The sequence below is a fragment of the Ischnura elegans genome, chromosome 11 (assembly GCF_921293095.1).
Source record: "Ischnura elegans chromosome 11, ioIscEleg1.1, whole genome shotgun sequence".
Classification (NCBI taxonomy): Eukaryota; Metazoa; Arthropoda; class Insecta; order Odonata; family Coenagrionidae; genus Ischnura; species Ischnura elegans.
Genome location: NC_060256.1, coordinates 89,985,695 through 90,009,509, shown reverse-complemented (window position 1 = coordinate 90,009,509; position 23,815 = coordinate 89,985,695). Strand labels below are relative to the sequence as shown.

The window sequence follows — 23,815 nt, the reverse complement described above, 5'->3', positions numbered from 1 at the left end:
TATGGGGGCTAAACTAGTCTTACCAGACTATATGGCTGCTAACAGGAATCGAAGTTCTCCGTAGCTCCGAATTCTTCCATATAGGAGTCAAACCGGAGGAAAAAACTCCTGCCACTTGACTGGAATGAACTGGAAATGATCTGAGAAGGCTGGCAGCTCACATTTATGGCCGCGTTATTAATACACACATAATTAATCCATCAATGAAATCTACTTTAACTAAGGCTAATTGTAAGCATTTACTTCCGACATAAAAAGTTTCAAGGGTAGGGGAACTACGTTTGGGGATAATCTATCGTGGCATTAATGTCCTCAGACAATACGTCTGGCACATTTTTCATCTAAGTATACCTGTGGAGAAAACAAAAATTAGCACATAACTAGCAGCTAACTCGCGGGTTGACTACCCCTGGGACGGACATTTCCACCTAGGCACGCTAAACGCATAATTAAAACTCCTAGGAAACCTAAATAAACTAAGCTTAGTTGTAATATCCTAATTTTAAGTCTTTTTTTCCCAATATCAAAATATTTTGGGGATTGGAGTTCGTTTGGGGATCACTTATCGCGGACTCAATGTCCTTAGGCAATACGCCTGGGACATTTTTCATTTAAGTGCACCTGTGGAGAAAACAAGAATCAAGAAGCATATGTCCAGCAACTAACTGAGCCGCGGGGTTGACTGACCACTACGGATCAAGGTATCAGTTCCGCAGTGACCAGCCGTGACCCTTAGGACCGGCCCTACCACCTAAGCACGCATAACGAACCCCCGCGTGCACACGCCCCAGAATTTACTCCCTACTACCTGAAAGAAAATACCTAACTTACAACCTACACTATCCAAAGGGTCAACACGGAGAAACTTTGTTATCCGATTAAAGGGATGAGGTCATAATGCCTCGTCAAAAAGAGAATAGAAAATATCCGAAGTTCGGGCGCTTGAAATCACGCAACGGAAGAGCGTGCGGGTGAAATGAAAATTTGTGAAATGCCTCCGTGGTTGACGCCTTCGGAGTTCGTAGCCTCCCTACCGAAATTGCTGCGGTTACGTCTCGTGCAGTCTCCTGGCGTAGGACGCATTCCAACGGTGGTCGATTCCCTACCTGCAAGAAAAAGTTACGCATTGTTTATCAATCCTCAAGTTAGTCACATAAAGCCTGCATCGCAGAGTAGCGGGCAAGGAGGAAGGTTATGTGTGAATAGGGGTGTGGTTATTTTTTTATTTCAATCGACTTTTCATAACTCTTTCATGTAAGTATTAAGTAGTGGAATCGACATGGCTAAAAAAAAACACGAGGTCACACAGGCGTATAGCCATTAAAATGCTTTTTTGAATTTTTCAGGATATCAAATCCACGCAGTAAAATTTAAAATCCAGCTGAAAGTAAAGAAAAATGCATGCCCTTGGTTTTTGAATCATTTACTTATGGTCTTATTTTTTCCGTTTCTTCCATAAATATTTTCGTCAGGCTTGTCAGATCTTCCAAACTAAAGTACCTATTCAATGATCAAGCCGGAATCCCTGGATTCTCCAATAATTCCAGACTACTAGCACACTTTTCCGACTCGAAAATATCTACCTTTTTGTTTTACTTCTCACCGATTAAAATTTTGTTATGGTATATTAAATATTAACCCAAAATATAATTAAGAAAATAAAGATTTAAATTAATTTAAACGGCTATGAAGCGCTAAGGAAATGACATTATTGTAAAAATATCTCAAATATTCGACGAATTTCATTAAAATTACATCACCAAGAAGAATCGCCAGTTTCATTCCGCAAAAGGCATGATATTTAACTATCTCTATCTCTACTTATGTTATTTCAATGCTTGTGCGAAAAAATTGAGGAACGAAAATGGCAATTTTTTTGCGGCCGCGCTTTCGAACATCTATGACACAACTAGGCATACGAAGGTGACGCAGGATATCATAAACTTACTTTTACAGCTGACATAGGATGTTTGCACGTGTACTATCATGCAATCTTTCCAAAACAAATCAGGCCTTCAATCGGGAATCATAGAAATACTCATTATTTTTTTGTAAATTTACGCCTATCCTATCGATAAGAATAGTGCTACTAGATGAGCATTACGCAATTGAAGAAATTGAAGCGATTCCATAACTAACTAGGTGAGTTTCCGTGATTATCAAATGGCATTGACACGCGCAGTTCGCATAAGCTGGTATCTTCATTTCAAAGTGTCATCAGCGCTGATTTTAATCTTAACTATGAAAATGCTTCAAACTCCTCTTCACTGAGCGTAGAGCCATTTATGAGCCACCAAACTTCGGTGTCTGTTAAATCTATAACCAAGCATTTTAACGGATGTCGAGAAGCATACACAAAAATAGAGTGGTTTCCTATTATTTTTTATCGCCTAAATCAAAAGATTATTACTCCTGGAGCACGTATTTCACGCTTTTAGATTTTTAAATGAAGATATCTATTTTTCGCGATTAAATGAAAAGTGAAAATTTTCAAGCGCGCGAAAACGCGACGGCTAAGTATGAATGCTGGGAAAACGCCGTGTGGCGTCATTCCGGTTCCCGATGTCGCCGTGTGAGGTGACCTTGAGGCGAGGCTTTGAGCGCTGATACGATGCAGGCTGCCAGCAGGTAGCAGAGTACCCTGCTAGCAGGTAGCGCTTGGCTCAAATAAGGATAATTAATACCTATCAAACGAAGAAAACTTTCCGACCTTAGCCAGTTTTAATATGTGATTATTAAGATATGTTTCCCTGAGGTCTGTGCCTCATGCATGCATTGGTAATCTCAGACGATGTAAAACTCCTATCTACTAGTATAGAAACTAGGTTCCTGTGACGTCACGTGGAGTGGCATCGCATGGGCGCCAATCTGGCCTTTTTCAAATGCGGTTAAAATTGACGATTGCCATTCGTCTAAACTGGGATTTCTAAAACCAAATAATTTGTACATTATGAATACACTAATGGTGGGTAACGAATCGCAATCAATTCCTTTCGTTTTCTCTGATGAAATAAACTACCCTATTACATTTGTATGTACACTACCCTATTATCTTTGTATGAGAAGGTATACTAATTCATAAGCCTTGATGTCACTGTCCATTCATTGATACCACAATTCAATTTGAAAAGCATGAACACGGAAATTTATTGTGCAGCTATTTCCATACGAATGGCTACCCTGCATGATAAATCGCAGGCTAAGAAAAAACTGCGACAGTCAGTAATAACCCACCTTAAGAATCGGCGCTCCTGATTAGGCGAAGCAGTATATTCTCCCGAAGGCAATGCCAAACAGACGAACATTTCTTGCACTGGACACTTCACTCACTTCCACAAGCACAAAACACTAGCACTAACCACTTCACAGCTCTTTCACATGAACAACAGCAACCACACAATATGAATCACTCGCGGCCGGCAGCACAATAAATCACCACAAGCAACGAAAACTAAAAAATCCTGTACTTCATTCGGAAGCGTGACACATTTAGGGCCATTTTTATAATCATCGCCAAGTTATTAGCAAGCCCCAAGCAGGAGCCTCAGATCGAAAATGAATGTAACATTTGTACTTTTGATGAAGCATCTCTACCGCTAAACTGGGCATAGTCTTTTTTCGAGGCCTATATTACCTCGGAAGCACAATTACCAGCAACGGTCGAAGCAGAAAGGAAACAGTCAGTAGAATAGCACAGGCGAAGTTGGCTCTCTACGAAAGAGAAGAACCTACTCACTGCCGAAAATACGAGAACGCTTCGCTACGCTGAAATTTCGCGGCTTTTTCTTTTCAACTTCAGTTCCCAGCTTTATTAGCTGTCTACTGTGGGTTTCGTTTTCTTTTGGTGGTTTCAAAAGATCAATTCTCTTCTAGTGATGGCGTATCTGCGGCGTGCTTAAGTGGGGGAGGGGATTAGGGCAGTTTTGGGGACTTTGTGCTTTTCTGTCCCGGAGGGAGTGTAATCCCAGAGGGATTGCAATAGTTCGTTCTCTGTTGCTTGGAAGGATTTTTGGAATCGTGGTAGGTAAGATTTTAGGATGGTGAGGAGAGGGGTTATCTTTAAATCTTTTCTGATGTTTTTGTTGGAGACGAACCAGGGCGCCCCGACGATTCTTCTTATGATGGTGTTCTCAGTGGATTGAAGTCTCTTGAGGTGGGTCGCTGCAGCATGGAGCCAGGCTGGGGAAGCATATGATAGGAGTGGCTTGATGCAACTGTTGTATAGGAGAAGTTTTGTCTTGAGGCCCAACGGTGAGGTGGATTTGAGGAGAGGTCTCAGGGCTGCGTGGATTCCTTTTGCTTTGTTGATGGAGGTTCTGATGTGGTCGTTACAAGTTAATCTTCTGTCCATGTGGACGCCGAGGAATTTTGTTGTTTGTTCCTTTGGGATCATTTTGTTGCCATAGTAAAGACGGTGGTCTTCGCCTGCCTTTGGGCGTCGGGAGAACACAACGTGAGAACATTTGGAAGCGTTCACCCTGAGCTTCCAGTCGGTGGCCCAGTCTTCATACAGATCGAGGTGTTCTTGTGCGAGGTCAGCCGTCCGTTCCGGGTCGGAGCCCTGGGCGAGGATAGTGGAGTCATCAGCATAGAGGTAGAGTTGGGTATTCGGTAGGGATGGGGAGTCGTTCACATAAAGGTTGAAGAGTACTGGGGATAGGATGGTGCCTTGCGGGACGCCAGAGGAAATCGGGTAATGGGAAGAGATTTCAGAGTTCAGGGTAACGAAGAAGGAGCGGTCGGAGATGAAGGATTGAATTATTTTCAGGAGATAGGAAGGAATGTCCAGCGATGCAAGTTTATGGAGGAGGCCCAGGGTCCAGACACGGTCGAAGGCTGCCTCGAGATCTAGGAAGACTGCATGGGATATCAGGCGCTGGTTGAATCCGGTAGTGATGGCTTCAGTAAGGCGGACTATTTGATGGACAGTCGATGTTTTCCGGCGGAATCCAGTTTGCTCCGGACGAATAATGCTTTCGGTGAGGAGAACTTGGCAGAGTCTGTAGTGGATGATTTTCTCGTAGAGCTTCGACATGGTGTTGAGGAGGCTAATTGGCCGGTACGAGGAGGAAAGGGTGGGAGGTTTTCCGGATTTGGGGATCATGATGATCTTCGCCATTTTCCACGATGTGGGAAAATAGGAAATAGACAGGAGGAAATTGAAGAGACGGTGCAGGAGTAGGATTGTTGGGTGAGGTAGGTTTTTTAGGAGCCTGTTGGGAATGTTGTCGGGACCCGGGGCTGACTTAGGTTTGAGGGTTCGGATGATGGCTTCTATTTCTTTTGCAGTGATACGTTCCGGTTCGGAGATCGGACAGTAGTACAGACTCAGCCAAGTTTCTTCGCAGGATTTTTCGTGAGGGGATTGCAATTCGTTGGTAAAACGCTTTTCAAGCATGGAGGCGAAGATTTGCCGAAAATACGAGAAAAGAAGATGGGTCCTCTTTTGGGGCCGTTAATCCTGCGGCGACGGCCACGAATACGGCCCTAAAAGGCCCTGAGGAGAGGAAATCCAACATCAAGAATCTCTGCAAAATTCGTCAGTTTTTGTGCGGAAATTGTTTTTGCTATTTATGGAAACAAAACACTATTCAAACTGAATTGAACAATAGAAGAGCGAAATTATAATTCCTACTCTTGATGATGAGCAGCAAGAAAGATGATGTGATGATTACAGCAGACGATTCATGTCTGCGGCAGATGAATTTGAATCGCAGGTTAATCTAGAAAGAGAAGAAAAAAAAGGCACAGATCATTTAGGAGTAAGTATTCAAAGGATACAAATACCTAAGACTCTACAAAGAAAGCCATCTATCAATATATTTATCCATTTTTTTACCTATGTTTTTATCTCTCAACTCATTTATTCACCAATTAATCTTAATAGATTATTATTTCCTTTGAAATCTAATTTGGTATCAATGCTTTATTTATTTTAACACGAGCAATATCAAGCTGAAATTCGCTTAATTTTCATGAAGGATGCTTTCATAATTTTCCGGACTGTTTCATGGTATGTATGCGGCATAATAACAGAGGCCAACAAAAAATTTTGTTTGAAAATTTTATTCATTTTAATAGCTGATCTTTATAGATTTTGATGTGCCGAATCCAAACCTGGCCTTAGGTTTGTTGTATCACCCATAGTTTCCAAGCAATATGTATTTAATATTTACTCTAATACCCCTACATGGTATAGGGAAATTAATGAAACACTGTGTAACATCATAAAAGTGTTTGTATTTAGTGTTCACTACACCGTGATAAAGTTGTTTGTATTTACTACAGCGTGATAATACAGGGTTCACTTGTCAACTGGAATTGGTCTACCTTTTCTTTCGCTTTTTTTCCTTGAAGCTTCTTGTGTAGCTTTTTCTGCGATGAATCGCTTGCTGAACTTCTCGGTGAAGTACAAACAGTAATCCCCTTTATCTTCGTTCATTATACCTACTTTTTCAATTTTATTATAACTATAAAAACGCTGTTTAATTCTAAAAATATTGCTATATTTCATAAATTTAACTGTAAAATGTGAATAAATGGTGGGTGATACAAATTTAAAACCATCACATTTGGATTCAGCAGCTTAAAAAACATAAGAGTAAGGTATTTTCAGTAAAAAAGTTCTTTCATTGTTGGCCTGTGTAATTTATGAATAAGAAATACCACTATGTAGGTTCGCGAACAAGATTCGAGGAAAAAAAATTGGTAACCGACATATTTGAGGCCAATTTGGGGTAATAAGACACCATTATATCAGCTCTTTTCATAAATGATTGAGAGTTTATGGGATAATATAAAAGTCGCACTATATTAAAATATTAAGTAGTTATTTGGAGTTGGCGACTGACAGCTAAGCTCATTTGCACCATGAGGGAAGGATATGAAAGTAAGGGTGGAGAGAAACCCGGCGTCGGTATTAGCCTGCTCTTAACGAAAGTCGCCAAGGGGACCACGGCTTAACGTCCCTTCTGACGGACGAAGTGTTGCGCTTGAAATGTCCTCCACACAACATTCAAGCAGGGATCGGGCAGTCTCCGAAAAGTCTCTGCCACCGCTGGGATTAGAATCCGGACCATCTGGGTAGGAACTCTAGCCATCATACCACCCCGATCCCCTTAGAATTGGGAAATTAAGAATAGGGTGGTTTCCTATTATTTTTATTGCCTACATCGAAAGATTATTACTCACGGAGTACGTATTTAACGCTTTTAGGATTTTAAATGACGATATCTATTTTTCGCGATTAAACGAACAGTGAAAATTTTCAAGCGCGCGAAAACGCGTAGGCTAAGTATGAATGCTGGGAAAAGCCCGTGTGACGTCGTTCTGGTTCCCGCTGTCGCCCTGTGAGGTGACCTTGAGGCGAGGATGTATGCGCCGCTGCGATGCAGGCTGCTAACAGTTAGCAGAGTACCCTGCTAGCAGGTAGCGCTTGGCTCTAATGAGGATTATTAATACCTTATCAAACGAAGGAAACTTTCCGACCTTAGCCAGTTTTAATAGGTGATTATTGAGACATGTTTCCCTGAGATCTGTGCCTCATGCATGCATTGGTAATCTCATACGATGTAAAACTCCTATCTACTCGTATAGAGACTAGGTCCCTGTGACGTCACGTGGAGTGGCATCGCATGGGCGCCAATCTGGTCTTTTTCAAATGAGGATAAAATTGACCATTGCCATTCGTCTAAACCGGTATTTCTAAAACCAAATAATTTTTATATTATGAATACGCTAATGGTGGGTAACGAATCACAATCAATGCCTTTCGTTTCCTTTGATGAAGGAAACTACCCTATTAACCAGAGAAATAAACTTTAATAGCAGAAGCGAGAGTTATCACGAGGAGAGTAAAATGAGATTACTAATGACTTTGGGCGGATCCTCTCGGCGGAAAGAGAAATTTCTCAGTGTTCTCGTGCATCCGGTTTTAAGGCATTTTGATAAAATTTTAGTTTACCTCGTCAAAAACCTTACTATGGATTGAAACTTATTATCACATTTTAATGCTTAAAATGCTATTTAAGGTCTGGTTTCACTATATATTAATTTTGTGTCAGTTCACATGCTATTTGCGGGAACGGTGATTGAACGGAACTAGCAGCATAAATATATTGTACAAATTAGAAAAAATTATATTTTCTTTCCATGTATTTAACCACAATTTGGAAAAGTTGAATTTCCGCAGTGATAGATTTCCAAATTGACTCATGGTGGCATAAGAGCTTAGCATGTAATAAATTACATTCGCATACAATAGTGCATTTTACTTTATGTTCTACAACATTCGTTTTAATGATTGGATATAGATTTGACAGTCAGTGACGTTTGGTAACTGATAAATGGCTCTGTTATCAGTAAATAAGAGTTTGATGGATTTTCATTGTGAAGATTAAAATCAACGCTGATGACACTTTGAAATGAAGATACCGGCTTACGTGAACTGCGCGTGGTAATCCCATTTGGAAATCACGGAAATTCACGGAGTAAGTTATAGAATCGCTTCAATTTCCTCAATTTCGTAAAACCCAGCTAGTAGTATTCCTCTTATCTACCAGGTAGGTGAGACGGCAAATAAAGAAGTTATGTAAAAAAATATAAATAAAAAATTAGAGTTATCTTATCGGAGATGGCTTGAATTTTCTGTTCCGGCCAAAAACACCCTTGCCCTCTGAATAAGGCGTGATTTTACCATGGGTGCCAAGTAGAATCGGTTGCGAAGAGAAATATTTCCTCGATTTCCCCATGCATTGTAACCCTCATTAACTTCAATAAGAGATGAAATTAAAACTACTGTTTACATGACAAGAATGGATCTTAGATTAAATTCAACTTTTAGGACTCGTTTTTAGCCAACATAAAAGGAACGGAGGCCAAAGAAGAAAAGGGCATGAAGACAAGGCTGTCTAATCAAAAAATAATAATAACCTTTTGCAAAATTACCTTTTCTCTCATTTTATTGAGGAATTTAAAAAACAAAGTTGTATGCATCATTGGAAACAACACAAAAAAAGAAACTGAAGCGGTCTATTTTATCAAAAAATGAGCTAATTGTAGCAAAATAATTCTGAACGATATATTCATACATATTCAAACACGTAGATAACCATTTATTTGTGATATATTTAATGTTCTTTTCAATTTGCCTTTTTTTTTAAACAAAACACACTATCAATTCTCCCCTTTTAAACACACGTAATGAATAACCATCACGACAATTTTTTTGACTCTATAAAATATTACCGATAACTTAAGTCTTTACTTTGTGAAACCTGTCCATATTGGAAGTAATATAACAAAACTTTTTAAGGTTCACTATTATTTTAATATGGGTACGACCCGGGTTTCGTAACGTGGTTTTATCTTCAGGTGAAGAATTAACAACGTTACTAAACCCGGGTCTTGCCCATATTAAAATAATAGTGAACCTTAAAAAGTTTTGATTTTACTTCCACTATAAAATTTAATGAATAGAGATTACTCATCAAATAATCGCAGGGTTTAAGTAGGTAACAGTCCTTAAATTTCGATTAAATATTAATACGATCTTTAATCATAAATATTTCCCAAGTATTAATTACACTAACATTGACGTGGTGTCATAATCCAAGAGTTTTATCACCAAGCATAAGTATTTTTTAAGACTGAAGTAAGCTCAATTAAGTACCTGCCAAGCTCGAAGCTCGAAGTTTTTGTTGATGAAATTTTGCGTGTCAAGTCGAATTTCTGGCGAATCAAAACTTTCACTCACCATCAAGGAGATCAAGAAACAGAAACTTAAAAATTGGAATATGCAAATTTTAGGAATTAAAATTAAATATACCAAGAATAGTACGAAAACAAATAATCCTGCTGAATAATACTTTGGAGAGAGAATTTTACTAACCTTAACAACGAATGACAAATAAAAAATATATTGCGCTCTCTATACAGTTACCAGTAAAACGGGCCTTCCCTAATTCTAGATATTGTTTGAATATATCTTCTACTATAATGTCTAGAATTCTAGACATCTAATAGTGAGATTCCTTCGACAAAAAAGATTGTCACTGAAAAAATTAATGTTTCAATAAAGGTTGGATTACGTTAAAATTTGCAGGAATATGAAACTAATGATATAATTTTCTGGCGTTAAAAAGTGATGGCAAGTATTTGCCCTAAAAAATCAGCATGTTAGCATAAAATACTTCTATGTGCTCGTATTATCAATCAGTGGTGAAATAAATTTCACTTTAGAAAAAGAATTTTCACGATTTTAGAAATACGTTCTATCCGCGGTCACAACGAACAAAGACTAGTCATCAGATATCCAGGACTAAACAAGGCTAGACATCCAGGTTAAACAATAATTGTTATTCGGACTTAGAGAAGCGATATTTGCCAAAAAAAAACTTCACAATTAAAATATACGTAAGCAAATACAGCGTAACTATATGCTATTCAAATTGGTCAACTTCATAACATAACTTTTCTATCGCTGTCAACAATAACACGCATTATACATTCGTGATGGAGTCATTTAGAAAGGCAATTCATTTCACTGGAGCGTGATAATTCAGAAAAATTGCATGAAAATCTAAGAAAACCGCTTCATGCGAGAGTTGCTTTTTTAACAAAACTAACTCCTTCGACGAAAAGAGTAATAATACAGAAGGAATTCGTTGACGCAATAATCTACTCTCCCAATTCGAAAGAATGACAGTGAACTGACATAAGAGGGTTTATTTCCCCACTGTCTCCATGACCCGGCCCACTTTTTACTACCACTCAGAAAGAGGCTTGTATCATGCGGGCAAGGAAACTGTTGCGTGCTCAACACCATTTTAGAGGAATGAAGCGGTCACTAAACTCTCAATTTGAACACTTGTGTTCCATATAAATAGTGAGTCATTCAAAATTAGACAAAATAACTGTCCATCAGACTCAATCAAATGGTTACTTAACTCTTAGAAACAACTTAAACAAATAAGTGGCTAAGGATCACAAACATATACTGAGGACACAAAAATTATCATTCTTTAAAAACAGAGGATAATATTCGAGGTATAGCATGAATGATGAGTACTAATACAGACAATAAGTCCCCAATAGATATTTACAAGGAGGAAACGAAATATGTATTGATAAAATTCAATCGCAAACTAAATAAATATTAAGTATCTTTAGGTGTCATGAGCAAAATTATTTCAACCAATAATGTGTTCGCTTAGATTTCATTTTCAGTGGAAAAATAATTTAAACGGCAAAAAAATTAATCATCATGAAATTAATAAAATATTTTATCCAAAGGGTGTTACGCCCACTTAATTACAAATAAATAAGCATTGGCATTCATTTGTGAAAATTTGATCATATATTTAACCCGAAATTTTACGACTGCGATGATCACAACGCCATTTGAATTATCGCACCATCATTGAAACGTAATTAACCTTTAACCCTTAAGTAGGCGCACCTCACTTTGTGACGTAAGTGGGCGCGTGGGGTCGTTTAATACCCCATGCGGAATTGTTTATAACTTCGCCAAATTTGTTTAATTTTACACTGCTATATTTTACGATAGATGCTGAATGTTGGATAATTCGACTTAAGTACCTTTAATTATTTCCTATTTGTTGAGCTAATTAATATGATCTCTTTTCTTCTATTTGCTTATTTCACTATGTGCGGGTACATAACTCATGTATTTTATCATTTACAAACGTTTTAAACGGTACATAACATTTTAATGCAACATATTTTTCTCTAAAGACATTATTTTAATAATTTTTGCTGAAAGAAATAGTTTATATTGTTATTATATAGCAAATGTTTATGTCGAATTATGTTCACTTTTTTATCTCTTAATATCATACTTTAACATCTAGGGAGTAGTTCATTATCGACTAAAGATGTATTCAAATCAAAATATCAATTGTTCAGAATTATGTTATATGTAAACAATTTTTTTCTTATTTATTTAATTATTAGAACATATTTTTTCAAATCGCAATTTGAAGGGATTTATATATATATATATACTGCACATAAAACTTTATACTCTGTACTAATACGGAGGGTTACAGCAATAATTTCAAAAACAATGAAAATTTTTAAGCAAGTCATTTATTATTTTCATTTAAATGATCAAAACAATGAGGGCATACAGTTTTCATATGTTTTAAACACATAGTTTTTGAACAGCGGCTGCAAAATTGGTTTGTTTTTTTGTCCATATTTCTAGGGCAAATGGTGCACCTAGCTCTTATTTTCACATCAAACTCACTGTGCCCCGAAGATGTTGACCCTGAAAGTTTCAAAACTTTCTCACGAAGAGATCTAGGTACAGAATTGCATGCTGCTCTTTTCCTAATCTGTGCATGAACGAGTTCTCGACCAACCTCTCTCAGAAATAACCGCCGAACCAACTTACGTTCGGCATTATTGGACATATAAATTACTTGCGCGTTGATGCCGGCGATATTTAGAATCCTAAAAAACATAACTAATGGCCAACGTTTGCAACGTCTCGCAGTGCTGTACGTCGCACACATTTCGTCTACAGTGTCCACTAGGGCGGATCGCAAAAATCGATTTTTTTCAAATCCATCTGGCCCAATGAAAAAAAGTTGTGGGACCGATCAAAAATAAGGCCTGAAAAATTTGAGACCTGTACGTGAACCCCTGACCCTCGCTCAAATGCAATTTAGGGGGGGAAGGTCAAAATTCGAAAAATATAATATTTTATGATCATTCCCTATAGATTTTGCCGAGTTACTGCCCTTTTAGGGCAAAAATTTCGTACATTTTGACGTATCTGCCACCGTTTAGCCACAAAATGCCTACTTTGAGTCCGCATCCGCGAAGAAAATATTCCAACGCCCACGCAGCGTCGCGGATACAAGAGCCGCAGGCCGATCCCCTCCCCTCCCCGATCGCTTCTACCCCTCCCACGCCTCCAATACAGCAAAATTCATCCCGCGCATGTTGTTAGGAGGTCGTTTATCTTTGATAATATAAATCAGAAGATGGTAGAAGGTAAAAAACGATGCGTAGTGAGATGACTTGTCCCGTATTTGGCGCCTCGTCGGCGTTAAACAAATCGATGTTACCAACTTTCAGAGAAGTGATGAAATATTTTTAGATTCGCGCACGCAGGAAAGGAGACTACGGTCTATGAAGACGCCTCTCGAGTGGCTTTGAAGGTTTGGGAACTTAGGTTATGCACTTCTATTCCGGTATTGTCCGACAGCTGTGACTAAATGGATGAATAAGGGTGAAGGCCGCCGGCGTACCCTCCCCGCCCCCCTCTCGAACGTCCCAGATGCACCAAAATTCACACCAAGTGCGTCTTTCTTCGTTAGTCTTACTAATATTTGATGTATCAGCATCGTCCAGTGAGGAACAATCACGAAAGAATTACTCAATTACCTGCCTTCCAGTCTGTATTTCTTATGTAAGTGTCATTCCTCGTCTATTGCTGCTGTCAACAAAGTTTTGGTAAATTTATTCGCGAATCTCTCGTCCGTATGTATAATAAAAGGAATATTGAAATTCAAATTTGAACTTTCATCAATAGAGTTTTTAATTCCACAGCGCTAAGCTCAGATATAGCCGAAGGAACCGGAGTCTCTCTCTAATATATCATCAGCGGGTAGTCCTTTACGACGATATTAAAATCCAGCAATTAAAAAAATCTCGGATTGGTCGCCAAACGCATCCTTGAAGAAACGCAAATTGGGTCCCTAGATTACCCTCCCAACGTTTATGTCGCAAATCCAAGTCAACATAGTGCAATTAGCAAATAGACCACTGTAAGGGATGAAATACGACTTGATGCTTTCCCGGTGAATGATGTGGGTAAACTCTTTTCGGATTCAACAAAATTTATCCGTTAGGATGAGCCCCCAGTCGGAGCTTGAAATGTTGGCCATTATGGAAAAATTAACCCGGTGGGAATCCCGAGAAGAGTCTACCCACACTGCAAGGGGTGTTGGAATTATGCTTATAGCAAAGGTATGATGTCTCCTTTTTGGGCGGTATTCGCTTGGTACCATCATAATCAAATCCTTTTTGATTCTGTGTATCTAATTTTCACTCGGAAAGGAATCGATAATCGCAGATTTTATAACTTTTGCTAATCCTCCGACGGGGGAGGCAAACCTCCAAAAGTGGGACCCTGTTTCTTCAACTAACACCACACATTCCCCTCTAAACTTGTATTGATAAGTCCTCTTCCCTTTTTTCATCAGACAAGAGTATAGTCTTTCATTCCAATAAAATAAGGCCCTTTGATGACACCTCTCTTTTCTTATTCACAGTAATTAGAATCTTTTTCTGTCTACGTAAGTAATTCTGGTACACTAGCTTTGATATATCTTACGAAGTTATGACTTTTGCGTCAGCTTAAGTTGCGGGAAAGGTCATTGCTGTTTCTTGGTTCTTGCGTATACCTCTATCACAGTTGGCAGACGCATTTTCCCCGAAGAAGTTCCAATTTGAGTTTATATTCCTTAATGTTTATTTCATGCGGAAAGTAGAGATACAAATCGGCTAATTTCTCGCCAGTTTAATTTTCTTCGGATGAATTGATGAAGAAAATATTTGATACTATTTTCCCGTAAGAGTTTTGACGATGATGACTCAAAGCTCTCCTACGATTCCCTTTTTTCCTCAGTTGTCGAGTTTCTTTAGGGTTCAATCCAGCAGCCACCATCTTTCTTTTCGTCAGATTATTTCTCAAAATATTTCTTCATTGGGGGAACCTTAAGCTCCTCCATGCACTTAAAAAAATGCACGCAAAAATATCGCATCATTTAAAATGTTCCTTTAAAATTTTTTGAGTCTTATACTTCAATACGTTAAACCCTACGTTTGGCCTATTACGATTTTCCGTAAGTTTTAGTACTTCCTGTGGTACCGCTAAATCCATTTAGTTACATTCATAATGGAAGAGAAGCGCGTCACCATAGTTCGTACACCTTCATAGCCACTCGAGAGGCGTCTTCATAGACCGTAGTCTCCTTTCCTGCGTGCGCAGATCTAAAAATATTTCATCACTTCTCTGAAAGTTGGTAACATCGATTTGTTTAACGCCGACGAGGCGCCAAATACGGGACAAGTCATCTCACTACGCATCGTTTTTTACCTTCTACCATCTTCTGATTTATATTATCAAAGATAAACGACCTCCTAACAACATGCGCGGGATGAATTTTGCTGTATTGGAGGCGTGGGAGGGGTAGAAGCGATCGGGGAGGGGAGGGGATCGGCCTGCGGCTCTTGTATCCGCGACGCTGCGTGGGCGTTGGAATATTTTCTTCGCGGATGCGGACTCAAAGTAGGCATTTTGTGGCTAAACGGTGGCAGATACGTCAAAATGTACGAAATTTTTGCCCTAAAAGGGCAGTAACTCGGCAAAATCTATAGGGAATGATCATAAAATATTATATTTTTCGAATTTTGACCTTCCCCCCCTAAATTGCATTTGAGCGAGGGTCAGGGGTTCACGTACAGGTCTCAAATTTTTCAGGCCTTATTTTTGATCGGTCCCACAACTTTTTTTCATTGGGCCAGATGGATTTGAAAAAAATCGATTTTTGCGATCCGCCCTAGTGTCCACTCCTGACTTGGTATAATTATAGTTAGTAATGATTTCAGGCTTACGCATTTCTCCTGATCTGTCGTCAATTGAAGCATCATGATGCATAGAAGAAATCATTATAACGTTCCGGTTTTTCTTCGGAATGTAAGATAAGAGTGTCAAGTGTTTCTGAAAGGCAAAAATGCTAGTTCCTACAGCTCTTTGCTTAGCGTTAGATAATTCTGGCGGAATTTCAACCTTGTTTTTCCTCATGGTACCTAAGTATGTTATCCTTTTCTCTAACAAGTCTTGTACCAAGGGAATACTGCTGAACCAATTATCAGCTGTAATATTTCGTCCAGTGCCTGCCATTGTTTTCGCTAAACGCTTCACAACATCGCATGGCCGATTTGACAGGCGGAAAGGTCCTTCTGGTTGTGTTCCAAGATAAACTTCCATAGTCTTTGTGTACATCGATCTGGCATCCGTCAAAGTAAAAACTTTAATCCCATATTTTGCCGGCTTGCTTGGGATGAACTGACGAAAGGGACATTTACCTCGAAATGGAACCAATTGCTCATCAATTGTAGTTAGCTCTCCTAAATTGTAATATTTTTCACAGTTAGAGGTAAAAGTTTCAAAAACATTACGGAAAGCAGTGAATTTGTCATGCTCACGTCTTTGTGGTCTGTCTTTTACGTCATCAAAGCGGACGCAACGCAATAGGAACAAAAATCTTTTCATACTCATTGTACATAGTATAAAATATTTCGATTCCAAACCCGTCTCTATCCCATAAATCACGGATATTTTGATGTCCAGAACGAATGGAACCTGACAAAATAAGAAGACCTATGAAAGCCTTCATCTCCTCTTCATCAATCAATTTTGCATCTCGATCTCTACTGAATAGCAAAGCAATCTGGGAGATGTAAATATTTGTGCATATGGTCACTATACTTACAGTAGCATCATCTAAAAATAGTCTGTAGCATTCGATAGGGGTTTTTGCATTTTTTGCCTGCAGTAATGGTTCCGACGAACTAGACACAATGTTCACTTGTGGGGTTCTAACTCTGCGTGAAGGTGGAAGCTTTTTCCAACGCGTTACCTTATCTTTTCCAACAAAATCTAATGAGGATGACCTATTGGGAGAGTCGTTGGCACTACACACCTCATCATCAGATGCACCACTTTCTTCTGTCCCCGTATCATGTTCCGACTCACTAAGATGATCCTCTTTCTCCGAAGCAGTAGAATCTCTTTCATCCTCGGAGGGGATATCCCGAAGAAGGTCAAGGATGCGGTTTCTTTCTCCTTCCTCTTGCTCATTCATCTTGTCCGCGAAGGGCAAACTCAAATATTTTTAGGATATATGTCGAATTCGATGCCGGCATGAAACTGATAACAAATAAACAGCACAAATAAGAAATGAGTCTAATCAAGAGTAAAAAAGAGTCGTTTCAGGCGTGATGTGGTGAAATAAAATAATTAAATAATACTGGTAATTTGCCACAAATAAATCTTTCCTGATGATGAAGTATCACTTCGAAATCGGTCGTAGTAAAGATTTCTTTGTGGAAATTACCAATATTATTTAATCTAATCAAGAGTATCATAAATGAACAAGCGCTTCATATACATACCCTGGATAGAAGAAGAAAAATCAGCGGGTTCCCGAGTTACTCCGAGGAAGCTTCAACTACAGTCACAGTTTTCTTGTTCACTCAAGAAGTGTTTCCCCTGCAAAGCACCGTTCTCTTCACGGTAAGAGAGGAAGTAGTTATGGGTACGAGCATAAACTACCTTACTAAATCAGAGGAGGAGGGGGTCATCTAAAAGCCTACGGTTGGTTATGAGGGAATGATGGGGTGAGGGGATTCTTTCAAAGTAAAGCACCTATTTTCTACAATGTGTCGGTTTGATTTTATCCCTCCTCGCTTTTGAATCTTCCATGAATAAATTGTAATACACGAGAAAGAGCGCGCGGTGTTCCTCTGACTCCGCAAGATTCTACTTGATCTGGATATAACTTAACCATTCCATCTTCAATGTTGCAGGCCTTCGTAGCGTCACATTGCTTACATTTTAATTAAATTTGAACCCACTATTAGGTTAAGTAATGATCTCATGACCAGCACTTAAGTTAGAAATGAGAGGAGGGTAGCGTACAAGGAAGACGAACGCACCACCTGGCCTCCCTGGTACACTACATTTGTAACGTTGGTAGGCGCTTGGGGTCTAAAAAGACCCGAATGCTTAAAAATATTATTTTGCGTGAAATTGATCCATTAAAAAATAGAGGTTTTTTATTTATCAGCTGTATGTAGGTATCCTAGGAAGGTACTGAAAAGGTCAACTTCGAAAGCAATTTTTGTTATAAAATATTGCGTTTGCTACACCCATGGGGTCTTTAAAGACCCCACGCGCCTACTTAAGGGTTAAAAGCGACTCGATGCTTCCATTGCTCAATGACCGCGTAAATTTGAAAGAATGAATATCTATTCTAGCACGAAAGATAAGACAGCAAGACAAATGAAATTACATAATTGAATCATGAGATATTCTTGAGAACAATCCGTTATCAAAAAGCTCAAATCGTGAAATATATGTACATCTCTCGAAATAATGGAATCCATAAATTCGAACGACACATGTTTATAATAAAGCGCGACATTAAAATAAATAAGTTTGAGTCAAAATATTAGGTGCACTGCTTTCAGGTGCATTCTTTCAAATTTACGCGGACATTGAGCAATGGAGGCATCGAGTCGCTTTTAAAGGTGAGTTTCGTATCATTGATGGTGCGATAATTCAAATGGCGTTGTGATCATCGCAGTCGTAAAATTGATCCGAAAATCAATCTAAATCACTTAGAAAGCTGATATTAATTTGAGATTTCAATGTGATGTTTGGGTTAATTGACCGTGATTGTCTTGTCTGCTTAACTGATTTATTTTTATTCTCTTCATGATTTTATTGGTATCTTTCAACGCCCTTCAATTTTTTAAGGCTCAATAGGGTGGTTTCCTATTATTTTTTATTGCCTAAATCGAAATAATATTACTCCTGTAGTACGCAATTCACGCTCTTAGATTTTTGAATGACGATACCTATTTTTCGCGATTAAACTAAAAGTAAAAATTTTCAAGCGCGCGAAAACGCGACGGCTAAGTATGAATGCCGTGAAAAGTCCGTGTGACCTCATTCTGGTTCCCGCTTCCGCCCTGTGGGGTGACCTTGGGGCGAGGATTTGAGAGCTGATACGATGCAGGCTGCTAGCAGGTAGCAGAGTGCACTGCTAGCAGGTAGCGCTTGGCTTAAATAAGGATTATTGATACCTTATCAAACGAAGGAAACTTTCCGGCCACACGCAGTTTCAATCGGTGATTATTAAGACATGTTTCCCTAAGCTCTGTGCCTCATGCATGCGTTGGCAATCTCAGACGATGTAAAACTCCTATCTAGAAACTAGGTCCCTGTGACGTCAAGGGGAGTGGATTCGCATGGGCGCCAATCTGGCCTTTTTCAAATGAGGTTAAAATTGAGCATTGCCATACGTCTAAACTGGGATTTCTAAAACCAAATAATTTGAATATTATGAATAAACTAATGGTGGGTAAGTAATCGTAATCATTGCATTACGTTTTCTTTGATGAAGGAAACTACCCTATGATCATGCATCCAGAAATTTATGATTCGATCAACAATGAAAGCAGGCAATCCATGGTCACAATAAAAATGTGTTTACACAATTTCCTTTCTCGATTTAGAACATTATCTAACATGCGTAATCAAAATGTTATCTAATACACAATTTCTCTTTTTTTTCACTTGCAGCCGATGGTGTCACATATTCCTTCGGTATCTTCATCCTCGAGTTCCTACATTACTTCAGGGAGGGCAATGGGAAGACATCATTGATCGCTTCAATTCTCGTCGGAGTCACCCTTTGCTCAGGTAAGAAACGAGCGTACTGTACTTCTGGTATCACACTCTATATGATTTGTTGTATATGTAGTGTAAATATCTCGAGGTAACTCGGAGATCCTTTTTTTAAAATCCTACATGAACACAAAATTTCGATGAAAACAGGGTCCGCCATTTTGTATCGTATCGACCATAAATAATACAACTGGGTCGTGAAAGTTATCAATAATTAGCGATAATAAACCAAATAATTTAATTGTAAATTTTGTTTCTATAGATTTACTACAGATGGTGTGGCGTTAATTTTAACATGCTGATTTTCGAAAAAAATTCAATGATGGCAATTTATGCGCAATTTGTTCAAATTTGAGGCCAATTAATTTGTTTAAAAAATTTACCGATTAAAAACAGTTTGCGTCAAAAAATGCACTATTGTATTGAAAACAACTGTGCAAAGTTTCAAATTCCGCACTAAAAAATATCGTTCTTGAGGTTTTGTCCAGCTTTTTTCGATTTCAGCCCACTGTGAGGCGGGGAGATTTTTAATGCGGTGAACAGAAGTTAGGAATAATATCGTTCCTATACAGTCGAAACTGGTAATAACACAGAGTATCCGGCAAAAATTTGTGGAAATTAACAATATCCATGGGATGATATTAGAAGACAGCAGTAAACTTCCACTCAATTTTTTATGTCGACCCGGTTTTATTTACTTATTACATTTTTTTTGTTTACTAAACCAATGACACAATGGGGTCGGTGAATGTTAAAATTGCGTGGAAATTTACAATCAAATTTACAATTTAACATCAATTCGTTGGCAAGCATAAATTAGAACACACGATGTTTTACATTAAAATTTGTTTCTTATCCACTAGGTAAAAATGAATGTTCTTCCACCGGCTGCTGCTTCTTAAAATTTGGTCAGTTCGGAAAAGAGAATGATTCGGTTATCCTTTGCGGTACCATTTTTTCCACCTCTTGTACATGGAGAAAAATGTGGCTGCAGTTAAATATTTTCCGTAGCAGTGGCCCAGCGAGGGGGGTTTTTTGATACTCTTGAGTTCTTTGCGATAGGAATCGGCAATCCGTGGTTAGCTTGCGACAAACTCAACGATAGCTTGTACTTCTAAAACATTTATTTAATTTAATGAAAATGATAAATTCCTTTCAGTTAAATATTAATGTATGCATAATTATTACAATTAATCATGATTATTATTATTTGCCTCCTCCCCAGGGCTGAGTGAAACTTTTAAGTTTAATCCATTTTACTTAATTTGATTAATATACTTAATAGGAGAGTGTAAGGATTAATAAAATATCCCTCAGAAAGCCATAAAGCTCACCATTTTGAACTATTTATCTAAAATATTTCCTGGAGGAGAGTCCCCGCACCACCCGCTAATCCTGGTTGGTATACCACACACCCCAGGTGAAATTGCGCCTAAACCCCCCCTAGCCTTAATTCCTAGCTGCGCCTCTGGTTGTAGCAGTATTTTAGATTCGGTAATTGAAAATCGCAAAGGAACTTATCCTTTCAAGGCGGTGTACTCCAGATGAATATACATAACGGCAATTATTGCGATCAACAATAAGCTTTGATAGCTCAGTTAACAAACGAATTTGCTAGAGTCACAGATTCAAGAGTACGGATAACGTTTGCACCGTTTATAATTGAGATTTTTCTGGGATAAAATATTATTTGCTGTGTTTAGTGATTGATTTGTCCTCCCGGAAAATTCTGAACCAGCAAATGGGTATTTGTAAGAATTAAAAAAATATTTTTTCCGCGTGATGTACCTATTTATTTCACCTGTCTTCTTTGGTAATGTAAAACAAAAATTACACAGGCCAACAAAAAAATTTTGTTTGAAAACTTTTTTATTTTAATAGCTGATCTTTATAGATTTTTATGTGCCGGATCCAAACGTGACCTTAGTTTTTTTGTATCACCCATAGTTTCCAAGCAATATGTGTGTAATATTTAGTCTAATACCCCTATAAGGTATACAGGGAAATCAATGAAACACTGTGTTACATCATGAAATTGTTTGTATTTAATGTTCATTACATCGTGATAAAATTGTTTGTACTTACTACAGCGTGATAATACAGGGTTCCCTTGTCAACTGGAATTGGTCTACCATTTCTTTCGCTTTTTTTTCTTGAAGCTTCTTATGTAGCTTTTTCTGCGATGAATCGCTTGCTGAACTTCTCGGTGAAGTACCAACAGTAATCCCCCATTATCTTCGTTCATTATACCTACTTTTTCAATTTTATTATAACTATAAAAACGCTGTTAAATTCTAAAAATATTGCATGATTTCATAAAGTTAACTGTAAAATGTGAATAAATTGTGGGTGATACAACTTTAAAACCATCATATTTTGATTCAGCAAATTTAAAAACATAATAATAAGGTATTTTCGGTTTTTCATTGTTGGCCTGTTATTAATGTTGTTATACTCCAAGGAGAGGTAGTGATAAGATGTTCGCTTCCCATTGTCTGATGCACCCGACTTAAACGACTCAGTCCTCGAGATTATCCGATCGGCTCCAATAACTGTGAGTGCCAACCTTGAGGTTTATCGGGCGCGATTCCAAGAGAATTCGTCGTAATAGAGGTACGAACGATGGCCTTCGACTCGGCACTAATTGCCCAGAAAGCTCGAGTCGAACACGTCCGCGGTCTAATTTTAGCACGAGACTTCAACTTCCCGCTTCCGTCTTTTTCTCCCCCTTGGCTGAATTTCATGCCATCTCTCGGAGGAGCCCAAAAATAATTCCAATGTTTTGCGGCTTTATTTTGGTTCGCACGTATTCAAAACAGTTTTCACCCATTTGGCACGCGGGCTGGGATGGCGCGATACCTAAAGCGACCCTCGGCCAGGACTTCGGCGAACGTGCCAAAGATATTCGGTGTCTAATGTCACTCCCTTGTTTATATTACGGACTTAAAAAAAATAACATAAAAAACCGCGGATAACACAGCTCGGCACAAAAACAAGACGTATAACCAGAAGTAATTGAGCAAAGATAATCTTTAATAAACAATCTTATATATTATTTCTACTATATAGATACCTTTTTCTCAACTTATACGCAACCAAACTCTACAAATGAGGTACCAAAATGCACAGAATTTATCAGAGAACCTGCGACGGCATATCTTACTTCCTAAATATTGCTATTGTTCCTAAAATAGGTTTTTAAATAATTAAAAAAAAACAAAAAACAAAACAAAAAACGGTAAATACTCCTGACGTTAACGGCGCACAAACTGATACATTTGTTCATTTGCAACAATATCTCGCATTCTTTAAATAACTTTTATCAAAATGCGGCTGATTCCACATTCTAGTCTCCTGTTGATACGTAAGTATGAGTCATCATGAGCGATTAACAGAGGATTGTGTAAATACTTCCAATGTTGTGTTTAAAGAGGTCCTCTGCCCTCAATTTGTACATGAACATTCCAATTAAATTTGTACATAAGACCCTGGCTTTTTTCTACATATTAAAATTAGAAACGCTCCTATCCCTCTGTGGACCTGCATTGAAAAGAGCGGGACAAGCCCGCTGGGAGCGGGCGCAGCACGCTCGTACCATCATAAGTCAACAAATTGAGGATTGGTTTGACCATTAAGTATATTATATACGGTTTGACGCAGCTCTACAATCTGCTCTACTGTCGCTTAGCCTTCTCACATTCACGCATTTCTCGCAGCCTTCCATTGTCTTTCTTACCGATACCTGTTCCTCGACGATTGTCTTCACATGTGAATAATTTTGTATCCGCGGGATATATTTCTTATTATATCAATTCTGTAAAGGCGAAATAATTATGCATGCCTGAATACTTCACTAAAAGGAATTTATCATTTTCATTAAATTAAATGAATGTTTTAGAAGTGCAAGCTGTCGTTGAGTTTGTCGCAAGCTAACCGCGGACTGCCGATTCCTATCGCAAAGAAATAACCTGCAAAACCAAATACATCCCCCTCTGATTCACTAAATGAAAAATATTAGAACACGCGGCAGAAAGTGCCACTTAACACAGATATAAGAGCACTATCAGACGTCGCAGAAGCTTTTCTTAACACACAAATCTAATCACAATCTGATTTTTTACGAACGTCCTTGATGCAACATTGCTCGGAGAATATCTCGATCATCGGCTAAAGAATAACGTAGCCATCAGCGATCCGAAATCGTACTGCAACTATGCGCCATATATTCAGTATTTTACTGTCAAATGAGACGAAATATATGTATTTGTACAAGATATTTTATTGACTTGAATCGAATGTGGTGAA

General features: G+C 38.4%; 1 protein-coding gene across 3 annotated transcripts in view; it reads left to right on the top strand.

Moving 5' to 3' along the window:
* LOC124167593 overlaps positions 1 to 23,815 on the top strand; it is a 141,616-nt gene that overhangs the window by 80,037 nt on the left and 37,764 nt on the right. For all 3 annotated transcript variants that reach the window (XM_046545573.1, XM_046545572.1, XM_046545571.1), the window contains exon 2: positions 19,406 to 19,525. In XM_046545573.1, coding sequence (XP_046401529.1) covers positions 19,406 to 19,525 — 120 coding nt within the window. The remainder of the gene's footprint in view (positions 1 to 19,405; positions 19,526 to 23,815) is intronic.